The sequence below is a fragment of the Myiozetetes cayanensis genome, unplaced genomic scaffold, assembly GCF_022539395.1.
Source record: "Myiozetetes cayanensis isolate MyiCay16 unplaced genomic scaffold, myiCay2020 scf3, whole genome shotgun sequence".
Lineage (NCBI taxonomy): Eukaryota > Metazoa > Chordata > Aves > Passeriformes > Tyrannidae > Myiozetetes > Myiozetetes cayanensis.
The window spans coordinates 49,790,878-49,812,867 of record NW_026087521.1 but is presented as its reverse complement, the minus strand read 5'-3'; the positions used below and the strand labels follow the sequence as shown (position 1 = coordinate 49,812,867).

At 52.6% G+C, this 21,990-nt stretch overlaps 1 protein-coding gene across 5 annotated transcripts; it reads right to left on the bottom strand.

The window, feature by feature from the left end:
- Positions 1–12,795: 12,795 nt before the first annotated feature.
- TOB2 (transducer of ERBB2, 2) lies at positions 12,796–21,644 on the bottom strand. 5 transcript variants are annotated; one of them, XM_050325118.1, is made up of 3 exons: positions 21,402–21,644; positions 19,689–19,779; positions 12,796–17,259 (listed from the first exon to the last, which is right to left on the bottom strand). In XM_050325118.1, exon 3 carries the CDS (start codon positions 17,171–17,173, stop codon positions 16,151–16,153), a length of 1,023 nt encoding a protein of 340 aa, XP_050181075.1. In that variant the 5' UTR covers positions 17,174–17,259; positions 19,689–19,779; positions 21,402–21,644; the 3' UTR covers positions 12,796–16,150. The 5 variants fall into 5 exon arrangements, with proteins under 5 accessions (XP_050181075.1, XP_050181074.1, XP_050181076.1 ...); XM_050325117.1 differs by lacking the exon at positions 19,689–19,779; XM_050325119.1 differs by lacking the exons at positions 19,689–19,779; positions 21,402–21,644 and adding an exon at positions 17,667–19,392.
- Between the last annotated feature and the right edge of the window lie 346 nt (positions 21,645–21,990).

The following is a 21,990-nucleotide window of genomic DNA, read 5'->3' as shown; positions in this document are numbered from 1 at the left end:
CTTGGCTGGAAAGGTTACAGACGTGAAGAAAATTAATTTCTAAAAACCCATAAGGAAAAGGGGTGACCTCTTTCTTGCATCTTCAGAGATCTGGGAGGACCCTGAAGCATGGCATTAATAACATGTAACCTATGGAGGATGCAGGACACTTAGGTTTCAGCTCTGTACCAATCCCTCTTGGGACCAGCTTGAGGACAGGATTTCAAGCTTCATTTCAGACTTGTGTACGGCTCATTCTAGGTTCCGTCCTCTCCTGCCATGCAGTGACTACCAGCTTGCTGAGTCTCTTACCAAATTAGGCTTCTTCTGCCCACCTTCCAGCCTGACAGGCTGTCGCAAAAGTTTATACCATGACTGGCTAGGAATTTCTTTCTAATTTTAAGTCTAAATGTATTTGTGATCCAGATGAGCTTCTAGGAGAACAAATTAGACTTTTGCCCTAGCATATATCTATGATGCTTGGATCCTGTTCCCCCTCAAACTCTCCTGTTTTAGGTGAAACAAGCTGCACACTCAGAATGGCTGCTCACAAGCCTGGTCTGTACCTGCTATAAGTCAGCTCCATCCTTCCAGAGGAGGAGTGTCTGGAGCAGCATCTGCGATGCGAGGTGAAGCAGTACCTCGTACTTGGTCCCTCCAGACAATTCTTTGTTGGGCATATCCTTGAACTGAGAGTCTTTATTCAGAGGCAAACTGGCAGCACATGGTCAGTGTCCACCCATTGCCTGACTTCTTCCAATGCTCTGGCTTGAGGGGTGCCTTTTTTACAGCATTCTGAGGCAAAACACTGTTGGTTTTGACAACTCTCACTGTGACTGACAGAGCCCCTTCCTTAGCCAGCTCCTTACCCACCCTGCCAGTCCTTGTGCCAGCAGCATTCAGTGGGAGATGGGACATTATGTGGTCCCCTGCTCTGGACCATCTGTCTCTTGCCCTCATTCAGAGGGCTAGGATGGTGTTGGGGTATCATGTTTCTGTAGGAGAAGGTAGTTCCCCCCCCCCAAGGTCCCTTCTGCTCTGCTCCAAGGAATTGTGATAACCCTGTGGTTCAAGGAAGAGCGAATGACCTTTCTAAAGTTACAGAGTGAGGCCTGGGGAAAGAAAGAGTCACTGTGGGTCCTGCTGGCACGCAGGGCTATGAGAGGTGAAGGAGAAGATGTCAGGACACTATTGATGGGCAAGGAGGTCTGGAAGAGAACAAGTTCTCCAGGTACCACCAGCCCTGTGCTGAGGTGCTGCATGTCTCTGTGGCAGTACAAAGCATTGCTCACGACTGGTTTAGCCAAGCCCAGCAGTAACAGTTGCCCCCATGGGCTGGACATCTGCGCAGCCTGGCTGGGGCTGTGGGGAAGAGCTAGAGGAGGAGGGAGGGGGAAGATTTAAAAATAGTCCCCTTCTGATTTTTGCAGCTGTCATTCATGGTGCGTAAGCAAGCCCAAGGCCTCCCAGCTCCCATACGCATTACTCCTTACATAATGGGAGACACGCGGGCATTGCTCCGGGCCGGGAACAGGCATCAGGCTGGGAACAGGCAGGGACATGACATTTACGCTACCCTGCCAAAGCCGATGAGCAGCTCCAGGGTGTCCAGGCCCTGAAAAAAACCCTGTGGGTTGGGGAAGGCAGCTCGTGTGGCTGTCAAGGGCAACCCAGCCACAGCCATGGGCTGGGAAGGAGGTGAGGGAGAGCGGGGGGCAATCCAAAGGCAAAGGCTGCCTTCACTGTGGGCTGCTGGCAGAAAGCTGGCCCGGGCTTCTGAGCCACTGTGGTGCTTTTGGCTGTGGGAAGGGATTGGGGGCTGTGGGAAACACCATAGTAGGTCCCAAGGGGGGACTTTTTGCCAGAAGGGAAGATGTGGCCACCGGCAGGGAAGGAGGAGAGAGCAGTGCAGACATGGCACAGGAAAGCAGAAAATAGGGATTGCAGAGCAGCTCCCCAGTGAGGGGAGCTGGGAAGGGGAGAGCAGGGGATGTGGGAGGACAGGTCTGGGGAGGAAGAGAGGGTCAGGCAATGCAATAAGAGACAGTGCTGAGGGGAAGTGTTGTGAGGAGGAGACCAAGTGGATGGGAGAGTTCTGAGAGGAAGACAGGGTGAGCAGAGCAGTGCTGGGACTGGTAGGAGCTGGAGAAATGGAGGATGATTCAAGTGCTGGAGGAAAAGGTGAAGGTCCACCGGAGCCACCAGAACTGCCTACCCTTTTCTGCCACCTCGGTGCTACAGGACAAACATTGCAAAGGGCAAAAGAGCACTCCACATCCTCTCATGTCAGCCACAGTGGGCTCCGGCACTGCTCCCACATGCTTTTTCCCTACCTCCCTCAGCCTCCCCAGCTCTGAAAACTGCTATCTCAGGGAAATTCCAGAGACAGGGGCTGCTGCGCCTGTGGCAACAGGTCAGGAGGACAAAGTTGGGCAGCGGTGGAGAGGCCACTGCTCTGCACCTGCGAGCCTCAGCCTCCCAGCCTGTCTCATCTAGGAACACTTCCACCCCTCCCACCTTCTGGCCAGGAACTGAACCATATGTCTGCTCGCTGTAGGATCCTCTCTTCTTCCAAAGATCACCGGCTTTCATGCTTTATATGCCAGCAGCCAGACTGCCTTGGGTAAGGCATGAGTCACTGTGGTGCGGTTATTTAAAGTGTGTCTCCTAAGCGCCAGCCACGTGCCTGTGCTGCGCGGGCTGAGAGGGAACGCGCAGCCAGACCCCAGAATTAACACCAGGAGGGCCAGCTGCTGAAAGAAAGCCTGAGACCCAGTTAGCTTCTCCCAGAGCAAAGGGAAACCTTGAGATTTCACAGCAGCCGCCTGTCAGTGGGGAGAACAATGCAGCTCATCCCAGTCCCAAACCCCACGGGGCTATTTCCATGTCCACAAACCAAAAGTGCTTCAGAGGAGGTGATTGTTGTTGCTCGGGGGCTGGGCAGGCCTGGGGCTGCTTTGGCAGCCATGCAGTCACCCACTTTACAGGAGGCATGACCTGGAGCTGCTGGGATGGTGCTGGGTTCTCCTGATGCTGGAACAGGAGCCAGAGTCCAATCCTAAAATTTCAGGCAGCTATGGACTTCTAACAACTGTTGGCAAAGTGGATGCCTTAGCTAGTAAATATTTATGGCATATTCTAACTACTCCCTGCTGTTTTCCATTAGGACTGACATCCCAGAGCAATGAGTAAGTCCCAGTGTATGTCCTTCCTGGCTCCGCATCATTCAGCCGGACCTGCTGCAAGGCTCCTGGCCTATGAATGAGTCCAGACTTGGGGAAGCTTGTTCTCCCCCTGCATCCTGCTGGCACCAACTGAGGTCCTGGGCACACTCTGTGCTTAGGCTGAGCCTCGCCATCCTGTCCCACTGAGGAGAGGTGGTAACAACAACCAACCTTGGCAGGAGGCTTGAGGAGCTGCTGCTGGCCAAGCTGAGGCAAGACTGGGCATTTCTAGCATATGGAAAAGGAGATGTCACTGGTGAGCATGACGTCTGCACTGGCAGTCAGCATGAGGAGCTGAGAGAGCAGAGCACAGTTTTGCAGGGGACCACGTGCAGGCCAGCTAGATGGAAGATCTCATCTGTGTTTCCTTGCAAAAGTAATTTTTTCTGGCCCAGAGGAGAGGCAGTGCCTGCAATCTCCCAGTCAGGCATCAAAAGCACTAGTTGCGGGAGACTGAGCTGCCAGGATACATCCACAATTTTCCCTTTAGACCAACCCACTCAGGACCAAAACAACCCTTCCCTGGCTACTTCTGCTGTCTCTTACACGTGCCTGGCCCTGCATTAACCTCTCAGGGAGGGTCTTTTCACAGGGGTAAGGTGCCCCATCTGGGCCCAGGAAGATCACTTTTTCTGTCCTGTAAAATACATCATTTAGCTTCACAATGTCACAGAATGTATCAAAGAAAGTATTTGTGCTAATTGCCCACTAAGCATTTCCAGAAAAAGCCAGGCTTATCTTTTCCAAGACAGCAACAGCAGGAGAGAACTGTGCCATGTATGGGACCCATTGTCCTCTCCACGCCCAGCTCCTTCCCGCCTCCCTTTCCTGGCCTATTGGGGGATTACTGTCTCCCTTCTCTCCCTTGGTGTTTCTCCTTGATTTTCCCTCCCTCCATCTCCTTTGCTTGGTTGGACTTTCATCTTCAGATTTCTTTTTCTTTGTTCTCTTTCTTGTCATTTTCCTTCTCCTCTCACTGCCTCATTTCTCTCCCTCTTCATATACTAGTCACTGGTTGCCACTAGCCAAAGTGGTGCTGGAGCTGTCAATAAAAGAGCCCTCCAACTCCTGCAAACCGTAGCACAGCCCCAAACTCCATTTCTACCCCAGACTGCGGGTTCCAAGCCCATCTGCAGCTCACACCTCTCAGCTGAACCCTCCTCCCACACAGCTCCACTACACTAGACCTCCGCTAATTATTGCTAGAGCTGTAAAAGCAGGGACTGGCACAGCAGGGGAGGGATTGTGGCTGCTACAACACGTGCTTCAGGCATCAGCTTTCTCGCCAGTCTACATCAGGCCGTAGAGGCTGATGTTTAATTGCCTAACTTCCCTCTGCTGTCTGAAGCCCAAATGCCACCGGCCCCGGCACCCCTTGGGGCCTTCACTGCAGTGATGGGGCACACTTAGGGGCTGTGTAGAGTCTGCCTTGACCCTCAGCTAACAAGAACAAGTTACTCTCTCAGGTCTCTCCCTTCACTATGAAATAGTTTCTTCATCATTTTCTTCCTTAGAGAATGTGGAGATGGCTCAGCAGAGAGAGCAACAGTTGCAGAATTATGTAAGGCATGAAGAAGTATCTACATGAGGAACAATAGGGCTTTGGGGTTCTGCTTCCCGCTGATGATAGTGTTACCCTGATCTGGAGCAAGGCCACACTGAGCTACGAGCCTGTTTGCAAGCTGAGACACCTTGACCCTGCCTGGTATTAGGCCATAAAAAAATTATGGTTGCTGGAACTGCCACCAACCACTCAGGAGCCAGCAGTGGATGGTTCTGAACCGATGCCCAGGCTGGATGGTGGGTAGCCTGGAGCTGCTGTCAGGTGGGATGCTAACCTGATACCCTTGGCGACAATGTCTGCTGAATTAGGTCCTGTGGTATTTTTATAATAGCAGAGCTGTGAATTGCAGCTTCCCAGCTAAATTGCACTTGAGTAATGCTCTCATGACTTGACTATCTCCACAACATTTTAATTAGTCATTTCTGTCTTCCTTACCACAGCATGGTAATAGTACAAAATTACTGTTATTAGTACAAAATGGCTGCCCTGACACCCACTGTCAGACAGCTCTTTTCAAGATGGGGCTGTATTTCAGGGTGGTCTTGAAGGTGGTTTTGGAGCCATTGGAGGGAAAAGGCATCAACATAATGGATACAAAACCAGGGCAGACCTTCTGACCCCTTTTCTTTGCAGTCCACTGAGGGACTGACACCCAAGGGCTGTTAGCTCCCATGGAAGTCAACTCTTATGCTGAGTGCAGCAGAAGCAGAAACAGGCCCTGGGAAAGGATAGCAAGGACAGGAGCTTGGGATCGAAAAGATTCATGCATTCATTCATTCCCCATGCATGCTGACTCCTCCATGGGCGTAAGCAAGCAGAGCTGCACCTATGCTCCTGCTTTATACAGAGCACCGCAGGAGCAGTTTGTACTTGTAGATAACACAGAATGGTGATCAAAAAAAAACTGCCTCCCTTTTTGGCTCCAGCAATTAGCCTGTACTCAATGTTTCCATTAGTAAGCGAACTGAATGATGGCATTAGGTAGTTTGACATAATCCTGTTTGCCTACAAAGAAGGTACAAACTCCTGCTTCTGTAAGCACAGCAGGAGTCAAACTGCATCAACAGCTTCTTTGGTCATAGCTCTAAGCCTCTTCTTAACCAGTTCTTCAACCTGCTTGGAGAAAGCTCTTGCTGCGTGTCAAGTTGCACATTCTTCGCTGCACTTCTAGAGTTCCCACCACCACTCTTCAGCCTCTCCTTTCCTCCCTCCTATGTTCCCTCCAAAGCTTTGCTTTGGGATCAGTAGTTCCCAAGTGCCTCAGGCTATTGGTGGTAGACACACAGTGCAGGAATTTGGTAAGACAGAGCTGCTTTCATCAGGCAGTGACATTTATTCCCCCCATCATCATATTGCATCAACATTCATGGCCTGTCAATGCCCCATATCCACTTTGCTTCTGATTAAATGCCTCTGGGGTTATAATGAGTTTTCCTCCTGCTGTAAACTGGTGGTCACTGGCTGTGGACACTCCTGTAATCCCAAGATAATTTTGAACATCCTGGGAGGGGTGCCAGAGCCAAATGCAGCTGCAGTATCCTTCAAAAGTTGAAGGTTTTTTTCAAGACTTCTACAAAGCAAGAACACACCTTGCAATACCCATCACCCCAGCTGGTCAGCAAAGACTGGTCTCAACAAGCTGTTCTGAACACACTCCCCTCATCTCCAGCCACACTTCTGCCACCCTCGCATCTGCCACCTGCTCTGTCATTAGCTCTTGGGCTGGAGCCAAAGACTGTGGCAACACCTGAGCTACTAATTGGGCTATTGCAGCCGCACTAATAGAGCGGGGACACCTCTGCCAGCCAAGCCAAGTGCTCTGAGATGGGCCAGTGTGCAGCCAGCGCTCCCACTGAGCTTGAAGCCCCCCGTGCTACCACGCAGTGACGAGCTCCCGCAGCCACGTGCCCGTGCTGACGTTTTTGTAAATGCTGTTTCGCTGCATGGAGGGCAGTCACTGCCAGCGGAGCAAGGCATGCGTGGAAAGTGGAGAAGACCAGGCAGACCTGTGGAGGGGGAAAAAAGGGAATCAGGTGATCACAGTCGAATGGCACAGGGATGAATGGGCCCAGCAGGAGGCAAAGGTGCTACAGAGAGAGAGATCGCTGCTCACTGGTGGCAGAACTCTCCCTTGCACCCTACTGCTGGCTGCTGTTTGCTCCCAGGATTAGGCCACAGCATTAGGGAAAACAATCTATTGGAGCAAGGAAGGTAGAGAGTTGAGGGAGAGGAGAAGGCTGGGTCCCTGGAGAAGGATGCTTCCCAAATTCCCCAGGTGGTTGAGCTCTCATCGTGGGGAATGCAGTACCAATGGTGGCATTAGCAGGTATCGTAACCAGAGAGCTGGGACACCCTTCCATACTCTTGGGGTCTTCGTATAGCCTCTGGCAGCAGATGCATGTAACAGCAAACATTACAGAGGTGCAGTTGCATCTGTTCACCTTCCTTTCTAGTCTGCTTGGTGAACAGCATCCACAAGGCAGAGCAGACAAACTCATTTGTGGGCCACTTTGAGTGTTTAACTCCCTGAGGTCGAACCTGCTTTGCTTGGCCTCAAAGAGGCCAGCATTCGCCCAGCAGGAGTAAGGGCTTTGGCAGGCAGGCTCCAGGCAGGAGTGAAGACAGCTGTGCCCCTGGGTAAGAGGCTTTTAAGTGTCTGTGAGGTGGAGAGCTATGGCAGTGCAGCCTGCTTTGCGGGTGGAAGAGCCTGGAAAGCCAGCCCTTGCCACCGCAAAATGAGTAAGATCCTGCCAAGTGACAATTACCTCAAGGAGGAAATGTGGCTCCCTCCAGGAGCAGCAGTTACCACTTCCTCCACCAGTATCTGCAGGTGAAGAGGGTGACCAACTGCCTCACCAGGCACAGGGACAGAGGAAACAGGCATAGGATCCACACAGCTTGCGGTGGAGACCCTTTTCTGTATGCAGACCTTGCAGGGAGAGAGGACAACATTAAAGACAGAAATAAATGGAGGTCTCCTTGCTAATCATACCTTCCTCAACAGAGTTGTATCACAGAAAAACACTTGGGAAGGGTTTGGGATTTTTTTTGGTCACAACCTCGCCCAATTCTGTCAAGGTCAACAAGACTCACGATAAAATCAATGGGGTTTTGTCAACCAGGCAAACACAGTGACACCCCTTCCCCTCACCCTTTCACCTCCTGGGCTGTGAAAGCCAAAAGGCACCTCCAGCCATTTGTGGGAAGCTTTGCTACACCACTGAGGTGACACCAGTCTTCTCCAGTGGAGTGCTGTGGTTTGGTTTTTGTGGCTTCCTCATGGTAATGGGCTCCTCCTACCAGCTTTTGCAACCCTGTGAGGACAGAGCAGCTTTGGAGAAGACACTTGTGCAATTTTGCAGCACACTCCAGGTATGTTAAAGGAAGATGTCCAGCTCCAACCAGTTCTGGACTATGAAGCTCTACTGGCCAGGCTAGGGAAGGGTCAGCATACAGTTACTAACACAGACCTCCACTTCCTAGCAATACTTTACAGATCACTGTTGTAGTCCTCAGACAACCTCATTCAACTAGTTCATCCCACTTTCCAGTAAAGCTCCATCACAGGTAAAGAGAATCATGTGCTGTTGGAAGACCCACAGGTCCCCAGAGCAGCTCTTAGCCATTACTCCCGTGCACTCAGAGGAGTCAAGGATTCAGCAGCCTCAGGTATCTCATGATATAAAACACTGGGGCCAAGTTTGGATGGATTTGTGTCCTTTCATACCATTTTAAGGTGCACAGTGGGAGTGCACATGGAGTTTTTTTCTTAAAAACATAAAGCAGAAAAATCTTCTCAGCTCTGATGTTGTCTGTGTGTTCACAAAGGGATGTGGTCAATGGCTTTCTCCTGCAATAAATACTAGTTTAATATGACTGATGGTGTATATACCTTCTGGTTAGGTGCTGTATTATTCTCTGCTTGCTATGGAGCTGTTGTAGTCCCCACTCTCACCTTTGTAACTACTGACTTTGGAAAGGTTTTGACTTATGTTTAATGACTGGTCAAAATATTCCCATTATAATTATCTCTATAAAGCAAAATAATACTTTTCAAAGAGCACTGTACCTTTGGAGAAGACAATAACTCCAAGATTAAAAATGCCTAAGGAGGCTCTGCTGAGCTGTGCTGGCTGGGAAGGAGGCCTACACAGCTGCTGCCCTTGTTGGGTCACTAGGGACATGCACCATTTCATCAGGTGGGGATAGAAAGAAGGGAGTTCTAGCTTCCCTCGCTTCCTCATGACATTCACACCTGCGTGTAAACACCTCTGATGTCCCTGGGATGCTGTTCTTCTTCCCTCTGCTCCTCAGTCCTTCCTTGGTTCGTGTTCATGGTCTTCCAGACACCTCAGCTGGTCTTTTCCCCATGTTCTCTGCCAGTCCATTCCCTTCAAGGATGCAAACCCCAGTGGTCCCCTGGCAGATGAGGTCTCACTCTGGTTTTTCTGTGTGTCTCTCACAGGCCCAGTGGATTGTGTGAGTGCTGCCATTTTGTGTGATGTCCGGTGTGTCCTCCTGGCTGCAGCTGGGCACCACACAGGCAGAGACAGAGGATGACTTCGGCAGATTTTGGAAAGGCGCCCGAGGCCTGCTGTGACGCTGCTCGTGCCTCTGTGGGAGCCCACAGCAGCACGTGTTGACACTGAACCCGACCACAGGAAGATCAGGAAATGCAAGAATGCCTGTTGTTGAAGGAAGCTGGACTTGGCCTTTGCACAACTTTGCTGAGCTGTGCAACCAAGGCCCGTGAAAGAAGCATTTCCTGCTGCAGCAACATCACCCATTGCCCTCCCTACGCATCACCTTGTGTGGGTCATTTCGGGTTTGTTTTCTGATGAAAGCCCCAGCTGCACCTTCTGCAAGCAGTTTCTGGCTGATTCACTCAAAGGAAAACTTTGTCCTTGGTGGAAACACCCTGCCAAGTGGGAGGGATGCACTCCCTCCTGAGGATCTGCTTCCTTCAGCAATCTAGCTGCGCCGGCAGCACGAGGCCAAAAAAAATAAGCACAACCCTCCCCTCAACTAGGTCTCAGCAACTGCAGAATAACATGGGGACCACACTTGTCTTCCTCAGCATTTAGTGAAGAGGGAGAGTGTTCCCCCCATTCCTCCACCTGTGCCGTTCCCTGTACTCCTCAAGGCAAAGAGGCAAAATTTAAGCCTGAAGCTTCTTTCCAGAGATTCTCTTTTCCTACTTCACTCCTGTGCCTCTGAGTGCTTCTTGGGGAAAAAAAAAATCACGTTCCTTCTTGGCACACGCATGTACCACACTGGAGTCACTTTTGCCACTGGCAATGGTCACACACAGAATGTGTCCTTCGGTGACTGGTAACAACTCAAAAGCACCATGTGCCAGCCGGGGCTTATCGGCAGTGAAACACTGCTGTGTCTTGGGGTTGGGTGAAAGCTTCATTCTTCAGCAGCTTTCTAAAAAGATCAGGTTTCTGGAGGTGATGACGCAGGCAGCAGTGGGGGGACAGTGGAAGAACAGCTCTGCAAGGGCTGGGGTGAACATGTTCCCGGCTCTGTTTGAATTGGAGCCTCGCCACAGAAACCAAAGGAAAAAGTGCAAGATTTTGGAGGCGGCTAACCTTGGCCACAGCCTGCTGCTGGGCTGGTGCCTTGTGCTCTGGCAGAGGAACATGTGGGGTGGAAAGACCTGTCTGTCCCTCTGTGACCATGGTGTCAGCCTTGCCCCTTACACCCGCTGGGGCCATGGGCAGTGCTGGGGCCGCCGCCATGTGAGCAGGGAGCAGGTGGCATTGGCAGGAAAACTCCCCAGGGATGCCAAGGACTCAGCAGGTCCTGGCCCCCCCCACCAGTGGTATTTTTCCACCTCTTGATCCTGGCATCTTGGCAAGTGCTGGGACACCGGGAGGCACCTGCTGTTGGTGGCGCCTGTGCCACGTGTTATTCAATCCCAGTAATCCCAAGTCTCTCGGAGGCTCTGGGGTAGCGGGAGATGCTCTCCTGTTGGACCAAACTTGGGCTGTTTTGCTAGGTCTGTATTTTAAACACAGTCCAGGGAATGGCCTTTCATGCTTGCATAAGGCTTTCCTCTGGGACCCAGCCCCCTCCCTCTCCTCAAACAGCCCGATTCAAGTCAGAAACTACTGCTGTCACAGACTAAAAAGCCCAAGGCTCACGCATGGCTTTTTCTACCCAAGCTGTCTCCTCCTTTCAGGTAGGAGCCCGCCTGCTCGATGACTCAAGTTGCAAGTTTCCTTCTTAATAACGGAGTCCCCTGTGACGAGTGTCTAAACAACACCCCCACGCCCCTCGCTTTGGAGGTTTCGGGAGACAAGTCCCATCTTGCTGTGCCTTGCTGGAGCACGCTACTCAGGGATCGACTCATCCACTGTCCAAACACCTGGCAAACACTCCCACACCCAGGCACTACCCTGCACTGGCCCAACACGGAGCTTCAGCACCTCTTTCTCCTCTCTGAGGGGTGATGGAAGGCAGAGCCTGTCCCTGCACACAGCTTCCAGGCAGGGGTTTCAGCTCCCCCGACCTTCAGGTTCCCCGACACAGCACAGTGGCAAATACCTCGGGAGGAACAAGGCTATACTAAACCTCTTCCCTAATCCCTGCCCAGGCTGTGCAGCTATCAGCTGTAAACTAACTCCAGGCCCTACCTGTGCCCAAAAAGGGAAGAGCTCCATGCCTCCCTGCGTCACAGCCAAGCAAATGCAGGGCAAGGATCAGGAAGGCACATAGTCACCCTCGATTTTCCATTTCCAAAAACATGTCTAAGGGTAAGCGTTTGTGCGTGCTTTAGATAAATGATTACAAGGGGTTTGAGACACAAAGGGGAAAAAATAGTTTTGTTGCTTAGCACAGTGTGACAGTCACATGGCGCACAGCAGGCACAAGCAGCAGCCCAGCTCCCGGGGCTCACAAAGCCAAGGGCACAGTGAGCTCTTCCAGGAAGAAATTTAGGCTAGAGGGGCTGAGGGGGCATGGGTAAGGACACTAGTGGGAGTCAACTCCAGCACCGCATTTGATTTCCTCAAGGACATTCAGAGCGGCTCCCTTCAATAGCTTTTTAAGGAGGCAGCGTGGGGAGCTGCGAGCCACCCCTTGAGCAGGAGGCAGCAGGAGTGTGGTGGGGCTGGGGAAGCTGGGTCACACAGTCATTGGCACACAACGGGCAAGACAGGCATTTCAGCACCTTCCTCAGCAGAGGGGCCATCTCATCTTTTGCTAAAAAAGAGCTGCTCCCTACAACATAAATTCTGATTAAAGCTGAGCAGCGAGAGGTTAGAAAGAGAAAATCGGATCTTCATTGTTGCTGTGTACTCTCATATCCAGCCTTAAGCCCGCCCTGTTAGGGGAAGTCACCTTGGATGAACACCCACAGCAGGGAGGACAGGGCCCAAATGTCCACCTTGATGTTTCCTTAGCTTAGCAAGTACCCCAGATGTCCCAGGGTAAACTCAAATTGGTTTGCACAGAGGCGAAATGAATCAATTAAAAACCAGCACCCCCCTCCGCAGGAAGCAGTGCCTGGGGGAGCTTCATCTACTCTGTGCAGTGACTCCAGAGGGCTCCTAGCTTGGCCCCACAGGTGATGGCCCTGGCAAGATGCCACAGAATTGGGGTATTTTAGGAACTCTGCTGATTGACTGAAGGCCTCTGAAGCACCAGGCATCAAATGCATCCTGCTCCCTCCTCTACCCCCCGGAGAAGAGCCAGCTCCCCCACCCCGCCCCAGGGAGCTGAATCATGGCAGGAGCAGGGATGGCCAGGCACATCGCCACTTTTTCCTATGCGCTGCTATTCTTGGCAGCGGGAGAGGTCACTGAGACAGCTGCCCTGGCCATGTTGCACAAGCCTGGGCATCACCGAGCTATTCCTAACGCTACAAACCCTCTGCTGAGCACACCCCAAACCTGCGACCTTGCCTGCACAGGCCAACACCGAGCACCAGTTCATCCGAAGGCGGCCGCATCCCTCCTCACCCAAAACCAGGCAAACCACAGGTGTTCTCTCCCCACTGAGCACACACCACACAACAACCAGTTATTATATCATGCTTTTAATACAAACTTAAAAAAATCTGGAACAATAGAAACTGTACAGATTTGATCAACCTTTTTGTGGGTTTTTTTGTTTGTTTTTAACTAAATCTCTAGACACACCAATGTCCCGTTCCAAAATATTGCACAACATTCTGAATACAAAACTCTGATTGTATTCCTCCTTCGCTAAAGAAAAACAAAAAAAAAAAGAAGAAAAAAAAAAAGAAAGCAACCCTCTGGCTCCCCCTCTCAGTAGCCCCCTTCTCCAAGAGAAACCCAAGCAGAGCACACACAGAAACCCTCCACTTGGAGACATACAGACTTCTGTCCTCTTTCACTCCTCTCCCACAAGGCAACTGACAATTCACTCCTTGGAGAAGGGTGGGAGGAAAAGGAGGGAGGCTGAGTGGGGAGAAAGGACTCTTCACCACTTCTTTTTTTTTTTAAAGTTTTTTTCCTGAAAAAATATTTGTTTCTCTCCTCTTTTTAAGAAAAAATCTTGAAAAGAAAAAAATTACAGTTTTTTTACGTTAGAAATATACATATATTATATATACCTCTTACTTTTACAAATGTAGCAAATTATTCAATACAAACAGACATCAACAAAAAGAACACAAACCCATAAAAAATAAAAGTTAAAAAAAAAAAAACTTCTCTCTTCTCTCCCTAAGAAACCAGGTAAATTAGTGCAGGTTTTTAAAAAATAAAATTGAAGCTGAACGCCTACATCCAAGACTAGAAAAGACCTGAAAAGGCCGTTAGTTTCCATTGCTGCCTGATGCTGGAGGAACATTTCTGAAGCACGCTTTTTTCCTTTTAAGATACAAAGAGGTTGGTCCCTCCTCTTTTCCTCCTTCCACTCACACCACTATTTTTAAAGCAGGTATTATACGTGTGGCAGGGCAAAGCGGCATCAAAGCTTCACACACATAAGCAGGTGGCCAGGGGGTGTCCTCACCTCTCTTCTCTCTCCTTGTGCTGGAGGACAGCACACTGTCCCACGGCAGCGGCTCGCAGGAGGCTTTGCCAGATGTGGGGACAATGGGGGGCAACTGGACCAGGTCCTGCCATCAGGGGCTGAGCACCCCTCAAAGTCCAGTGCAGCGAGCAGGGTGCACCCAGCAGCACCGTGCCAGGGAGAGGGACTGGGTGGCAGTGGTAATGTCTGTAAGTGAAGGGTTCAAAAAACAAAAAAGGGAAACCCAACAGCTGGGCCATTCCTCAGCAAGTCCTCCAAGTCTGGAAACCTGCAGGTTGAGGCTGTGGGGCTGGTTGGGCTTCGCTCTCCTTGCCCACCTGCTGTGTTGGTCACAGCTCAATGGCAAGCAGCTTGTTTGGGAATCCATGCTGGGCACGAGGTCAGGACCGTGCACCCCATCACCCGTGGAAGGGAAGGGTGCGCTGGAAACTCTCCTTGAAGAGCTTCGGGCAGTGGCAGTCCCCCTGGGACAGTCCATTACCTTCTGCAAAGGCTCATTGGCAATACAACTACAAAAAGGCTGGAGTGCCTCCATCTCAGCTCAAGGGAAGGGAGCAGGAAAAGCATGAGGCCAAGCTCATGTCACCTGAAACAGGGATTTCATGAAAGAGCACATTGGTTCCACAAGTGCAAGAGGAGTGGGTTTCAGAATGCGCTCCAGAAACATCATTAAAAGAAAACCAAAGCCCATGTCTGGGAGGCAGCAAAAAGCTTATTTTTCTTTTAAGCTGAGAACTTCCAAGACTGGAGTTTCATCACCTCCATCTCTCTCCTCTGCAAACTTCCACGCTCACACAACAGGCTCCAAGGAGACCTCCCTTCCCATCTAGAGCCTCCACCCTTCCTGGGCATGAAGCAGCCCTCCTTTGGCTTCCTGTGAAGGTGGCTTTCAGAGTCCTTGACACAGAAGCAACCAATCTGAGAAGCCACTACTGCCTGACTGCAGCACAACATCCTGGGGAAAGCTGCAGGGGCATTCCCAGATCCCAGCCCTGCTGTGAGGAGGCACCCTACATTCACATGCTGGGACAGCTGCTCGCCTTTGGAGCACCCGTCACAGCTCTGCTCTAAGCTTGCCTCTGTCCACGCTGATGTGATCTAGCTGGAATGAGGAATTTATGCTAGGTGCTGCTTTTTCTCACCAGATCAGCCACCTCCTCATGCTCCTCCAAAAGGGCAGGTGAAGGGATTTAGTCTGGTGCCTGCCTGGCTGAAAGTACAAACCCTTTATGCTACCACTCAAGACAGCAGCTTCACAACATCACCCTTTCTGTTCCTCAAGAGTTATGCTGCCTCACTAACTAAAAAGGAAGGAATTCCCTCTCACAGCCAAGTAGATGAATTCACAGCAGAGAATGAGAACTCTGACCTCAGAGGCCACTCCAAGTGGATGCTGGCCCTTGCTGCTGCGGAGAACATTTGGGAAGTGGGGGCAGGATCCAAGTGGGATCTGGCTGGTTCAGTGTCACCTCCTCCAAGTCAGAGGGACAGCTGGGTGGTGTTTCTACACCACAGGGTTGTCACCCAGACTGACCAGGCAGCCCTGAGAGAGCACAGAAAAGCCCCCTTGCTCGGGGTGCAGAAGGGGACAATAACCGGAGCCACTCAGCTCGAAGCACCGTACCCCTGTAGCTGCGGCTGGAAGCGCACATGAGGAAGGGAGCAGGAAGAAGCCATTTCACAGTAATGTTCTGCTCTGCCTGCGATGTGCTGGGAGATGGTCAAGGAGAAGAGTTAGTGCTTTCAGCACAGACAGAACAGCTGACGCCAGCTCGGGCTGGAGCCACAACAGCACAACGGTCTATGCCCGTGGGCACAGCGAGTAGATGCTCCCCGTCTACATGCAGAGCCGTAACAGAAGAAGCAAGCTCACCCACCCGTTCTGGCTGGCACGCAACAAGAGTGCATGTCTCCACCAACACTGACTCATCCTCTCCACGTCCCTCCTTCCAGCACGGTGGTATGAAGATGACATCCCCACACCCAGGTGGAAGGACCCTGTGTCCAGCGCGGGGCAGGGGGTGGTGCAGGGAATCAGAAGCACTGTGGCCTACAGTTGCACCAGATCCTGGGCTGGGGTAGGGAAAGGGGGAACACAAACCAAAAAAATCCCAAAACTCATTTTAAGGAGTAAAAAAGTGAGTAGGAAAAAAGCACAGGGACTGAGTTAAAAAACAATTCAGTGCTTCAGGAGCGTTGCCAGCACAGCGCAACAACACTGAGCTCTCTCTTTTCCCAAGAACCTATATTTATAAGATTTTAATATTTTCTGTATATTTCTATTTTTCTTTTCTTTTCTCTCCCTCTTTTTTGTTTGCTTTGTTCTTGTTTCCCCCCTCCCTCCCTGCCCCAAAATACTCTCCTTCCTTTGTGTTCAGTTGGCCAGGACGACGGGCTGGAACGACTGGCTGGGATACTGCATGGCATTCAGGTTGTAGCTGAGTCCTTCCACAAAGGGAGACTTCTCCAAAAAGAGGCTATTGGTGCTGCCACCGAAGACCTGAGCCATATCAAAGGTACCACCTGTGCTGGTGTTGAACTGCGATGCTGGCGGGATGCTGCTGGCCTGGCTCTCACTGGCAACACCATCGAAGAAGAGGCTGCTGGCTCCTGGTGACCCGCCGCTGTAAACGAACTCCTTGGCATTGGGGGAAAGCTGTGACTGCGGGGCTTGGCTCCCAGCGCTCCCGACGAAGTTCAGAGAGTGCATAGACAGGGAGAGGCCCTTGTGCTTCAGCAGGTTGGTGGTGGGAGACCTGACCATTCTTGGCTGCTGCACAGCCCCTGCTCCGCCGCCCCCTCCTCCGGCTCCTCCGCCCTTCTTCATCTTGGTGGAGCCGAACTTGGTGGCAGCAAAGGTGGCAGTGGTGAAAGTGATGGGCTGCGCAGAGCGAGGGATGAAGGTCGGGCTGGGTGACTGGCCAAAGGAGGGGGATGGAGAGTTGGACTGCGAGTTGTCCTGGCTGCCGATGGGAACAAATACCTGGGCATCGGGGTTGAAGCTGCTCTTGATTTCTTTGTCCAGCTCTGCGGCGCTACAGCCCTCACTGTCATCCAGGTAGAGGACCTTAACAGTGCCCTTCTCACCAATCTGGTAGGAAACCTCAAAAGGATCAATCCAGACACTCAGCTCTTCTGGCACGTTGGCACGCACATCCTCCACAGCCAGCCCACTCCGCTTGGCCGCCAGCTCCACCACCGGATCCACCGTCTCCCCTATATGAACACAGCGATAGCCAGATCCCTTCAGAGGCTTCTCTGGGTACCAGTGGCCCTCATACTTCTTCTTCAGCAGGCGTTCTAGCTCCTCACCAAACAGGTCTGCCCGCCTCCGAGGAAGCTTGTTGTACAGGTATGAGATGATGAAGTTAAGAGCAACTTTGATCTCTAGATGCATACTCTCTTCGCAGCAAGCAAGTCAGGGCAGTGTATTAAAAGTGACAAAGTGACAGGAACATAGACGAGATTTGGCTCCAAACAGACCTAAGGAAAGAGAGAAAAGACTGGATGAAGACTAGAGAACACAACAGCTCTCCACCTGTTGAGACAAAACAACCGTGAACAAACTGTGAACCTTTTCCATAAACAAAAGCAGAACGAGTACTTTGCACAAATACTAACATTAAGTAAAGCTCTCTAGGAGAGTAACCACAAATCTACTGGTCCTCAAAACAGAGGGATTCTTGTAGGGAGGAACCTCCCTGCTGCTCTTTCAGAAGAAATAAGGGTATAGCTACTACGCGCACACAGGTACGTACACTGCACTCCCCTCACTGCCAAGCACTGCTGCTGAAACCCAGCAGGCAACTGTCTACTCTGGCAGAGCTATTTCAGCACATCTAACGCGCCTCTCTGTGCCCTGGCACTCAGCTGCTTCCAGCACGGCTCACCTGCACCAGCCTCTCCAGAACACAAGCACAGCACCTGAACAGCCTCGTGACTCACTCGGCAGCCTGTGCAGAGACTTGCTTGTGCTCAGGACAGCAGGGCCAGCCTCTCCTCCGGGAGGCCGGGTGGTTGTGCCGGGTGCCACGTCCTGCTGGCACAAGCACAGAAGGGAGGAGAAGGAGCGAGGGAGGGTGCTGAGGCACCAGCTGCCGGCCCGTGTTTACTATCCCTTTGACTGGCAGGCACATATCTTATTAAGTGTACCCAGATAAGATTCTGCCTAGCTATAAGCCTAAAATCTCAGTTTAATTCATCTGGGGGGGAGAGTGGGACAGGAAATGTGTGTGGGGTTACAAAATGCATGCCAACAGCCTGTCTAATACAGTTCACATCGCTTATCCCTGCACAGCGGGAAGATGAGCAGCTCTGCCAGGATCAGGTACCTACTTAATAAAAACTGAAATTGCTTGCCAAAGATTGAAATAATCCTCCCTCTCTCCCTCCCTTGTGAGGAAGTCTCTGAAATGGAGAGAACCTAGAAAAGCGCAACGCAAAACCACAACACTCAACTCTCCCATTATACACAGAGTTGCAAACAATGCGTTTGTCTGAGTATTAAGAAAACCCCAGGTAGGTCAGCATTACGCTCTGTCACTCATCCAAAGAAGATGAATCCCTCAGATATTTTAAGAGGAAGCACACTTCCAGTAGCCTCCACACCTCTCTAGAGGGAAGAAGAATATCCAGTTTTTAATTGGCAGCTTAGTCAGAGGCCGCTCTGTCTTCAGCTGCCCTCACCTTGCTCAAACAGGCACACCGCATTCAACTGTCTTCCTAAAATGGGCTTTGAGGATGCTCTCATGCAGCTCTAAAGCCAATGTTTACAACATGTGCTAATTATTTGGGGGTGGGGATGGAGTACAAACATATGTTGTCAGCATTCCCCTGAAAAACTGGGAATCACAGCAGCACAGCCAGGTATCCACCCCGGCCTAGGTCAGAAGAAAGGAAAAAAAGGCCTGACCAGACTTGTTTGCTTGGTCTAGCTTAGAGGACAGAAAGGTTAAATAAATTTTAAAGAAACCCTCAAGTATTTTGAGGCTTTATTGCAAAACAAGGGGTGTGAATTCTATGCTTTTTCTTTACTAGTCTGAATTCACAGAGGCTTAGCTTTAGGATGATGGTAACCAGAAACAGATCCCACACTTCAAGTCCTCCAACAAGAAGAACAGTTCTGGAAGGAATGCCCTCTGGATTTGACTCAGTAACAAGAAAAAACAAAAACGATGGAGTGGGAAAGAAGTCTCACCTTTAAAACCTGCTTTAAGGAATTATTGTAATGTAACAAACTGTGGTAGATCACTAAGACTTGATCAAGTAAAAGGAGATGAGCATCAAAGAAATAAGCAAACGGAGTTTTTTGGAAAACAGTGTGGAGAAGCCATTTTCAGAAGGCAAGAGTCTCAGCACAGAGACGGAGCCTTTTCTACAGAGACGGAGCCTTTTCTACAAAAATAGCATAAAGCAACCCCCTGAAAGAGCACACCTAAACCCTAACAAGAGCTTATGCAGCCCATACTACCTCAAGGAGGGATTATATGGAGCCCTCTCGCGTCTTTGGCTTTGACATTCAAAAGAAAGTACAGCTTGAGATCTCAGCAAATTAAGCAGGGAGAGAACAGCCAATTTGTAAATCTTTTAATCTCATGATAAATTCTAATCCAGATCCAAGATCTATTAAGAAATCAGAAATTACAGACTGGGAAAACAGCAATAGCCAAAATTTGTTACCATCCTATTTGCAACACAAATGTTTCAATATACACTGATGAGCCCAGATCCTCATCAAGCTTCTGCAGAAAGCAGCGAGGAGGTACAATTATAAATCATTACCTCCTTTTTTCTTTATGAAGTAGTCCCCTTCTTAAAAGGCTGTACTCCGTACCTTGTTTATTAAGAAAAGGATAACTTAATTAGCCTAATAACACCAAGAGCTGCCAAAGTAGTGGCATTACGACTGATACCTGCTGAGGGTACAAAAAGTCACTGGCTCTTCAGGTTGTTGACAGGGTAAGATGTGCTCCAGCAGGATTCCCTCAGTCTCTTTCTACTGCACTGAAATACGATAAAATAATAATAAAATTTTTAAAGAAAATAACCGACAACAAAAAACAGATGCAGCAGCACGGTTCTGTGACAAAAAACGACTAAATATCAGTTGTCAGAGGTATTCTGAGCAGTCTTCCATGAAGGCCAGGATTTTCAAACTAAAGGCTCACTGTACATGGGCAGAACATCGAGGTGCCGGCAGGGAACAAAGAGCTGTTCCTCTGCTCTGCGGAGGGAACGCAGGAGCCCCTTCAGACCCCCCGGTTTATCTGCGTGCCAAAGGAGAGCGGCCAAACCATCACTTGCATCAGGGGAGAGAGCGAGCACGGGAACGATGCCCTCTCCTTCTGGCTACGCCAACACGGCGGGTGACCTTGCAGGTATCCCTCCGAGCTCCCGAGGGAGCTCCGGCTCCGGGAACGGGCTGGCCGCCGCCTCGGGACTCGAGCAGATGTCCCGGCGGGCCTGAGGCCCCACGGCCGGACACGCCCGTCTGGCATGAGGACCCCCTTCCCAGCACCCCCCGCCGCCAGACAAGCCGCCCCGCGGGGACGAGCCCGGCCGCCCCCTCCGTCCCTGCCCGGTATCGCGGCCATCCCCGGTGCCCCGGCTGGCCCCGGCTCGCCGGGAGCTGTAGTTCCTCACCGCCCCTCCCCGCCCCGCGACCTACTTCTCCCGGACTGCGGCTCCCGGCGCGCCCCGCGCCCGGCCCGGCGCGTCCCTCGGCGGGGCAGGGCACAAAATTTTCCAGGGCACATGCGCGCTGGGTGCCGCCCGCCCTTCCCGGCGCTGCCCACGGCCGGGAACACGCCCCGCGGCCCGGGACCGCCGGGCAACCGCCCCCTTCTCCCCTTCCCTTCCCCTCTCGGCACGGACGGACGGGCGCGTCCCCACCCCGCAGCTGCGACCCCCCCGTCCACTGCTGTGGGACGGAGCCTAGGAGGCCACAAGCATGTCCTTCGTTCCCCCGCCTCCCCCCACCCGCTGCCTGTCCCCGTCCCCCCGGTGGGGCACGCGGGGTCGCAGACACGGTCCCCGACAGAACGTTCAGATGGAAGGAGACACGTCCCCAAGGGCAAGCTCCTGGCCCCGCACACGCGGCAGGGCACCGTGGATCGGGATGTCCGGGGGGATGGGGATATGGGGGGGTCGGCCCAGCCCAGCCCCGGCAGCGTCTTTGTTGTCGCCGGGCTTCTCCCGCTGGAGCTCGCGGGAGCTGCATTCGCCGTGCGGGAAGAGGGACACCCCGGAGACATCCCCCGGCAGCCCAGGGTGCCGCCGCCGCCCCCGGGCCCAGCCTGCCCTTTTCGGGGCCGCTGGGGCTGAGCCGCATCCCCCCCTAGCTCAAAGTGGGGTGAAGGGAACAAAATGGTCAACTGCGGCACTTCCAAGCGTCCCCTACCCAATGACTTTCATCCTCACCCCCCCTCCCCTGAAGCCCCATTAATCCCCCCGGGGGCCGCAGCCGCACGGTGACTCCATGGACGGACAAATCGCCTGCCCCGGGCGGGGAGGGAGTTGGGGGGGCGATCAGCCCCCTCAGGCCGAGCCCTCAGAGGGGACGCGGCCTGGGGAGCCCCGACCCGAGAAGGGGTGTGGGGGAGGGACGCACCCCCGGCCCCACTTACTTCGTCCTCGGCTCCAGGGCCGGTGACTGCTGGCGGCTGTCGGGGGGCCGTAGGCGCTGCCGTCGGGTCTCTGCTCTGCTCCGTCCCGTCCGTCTCCTCCCTGCCTTGTCCCCGGCGGCGCAGGGCGGGCCCGGTGCTGCGGTGGTGATGGTGGCGGTGCGCTGTCCCCGGAGCCGCCCGCGCCCTGGCCCCGAGTGAGCCAACTCACGGCAAACTTTCACCCTTAGCAACCCCTCGGCGCACGGATCCGCTCCCGCCCCGTGTGATGCGGCCGCAGGGGGCGGGCCGGGACTACTTCCCCCTCCCGCCGCCTCCCGCAGCGCCCCGGGACGGGCGGGGGGGCCGGACCTGCCTGTGCTGCCCCCGGCCACGGGGGTGTCCCGGCTCCGAGCGCGGGGGAAGCAAGGAAGGGGACGGATGGTAGATTAGCGGGGATTGACCTGAGGATTTCCCCAAGCGGCTTAGCCCGAGGCGGGGCGGGGGGGGGCTCGGCTGGGCCATGGAACGGAGCGAGGAGAGACAGGACCGTCCGGCGTGTTCCCCGCCCCCACGCACCACGGGCGCTGTCAGGCCCCGGCTCAGTGTCGGG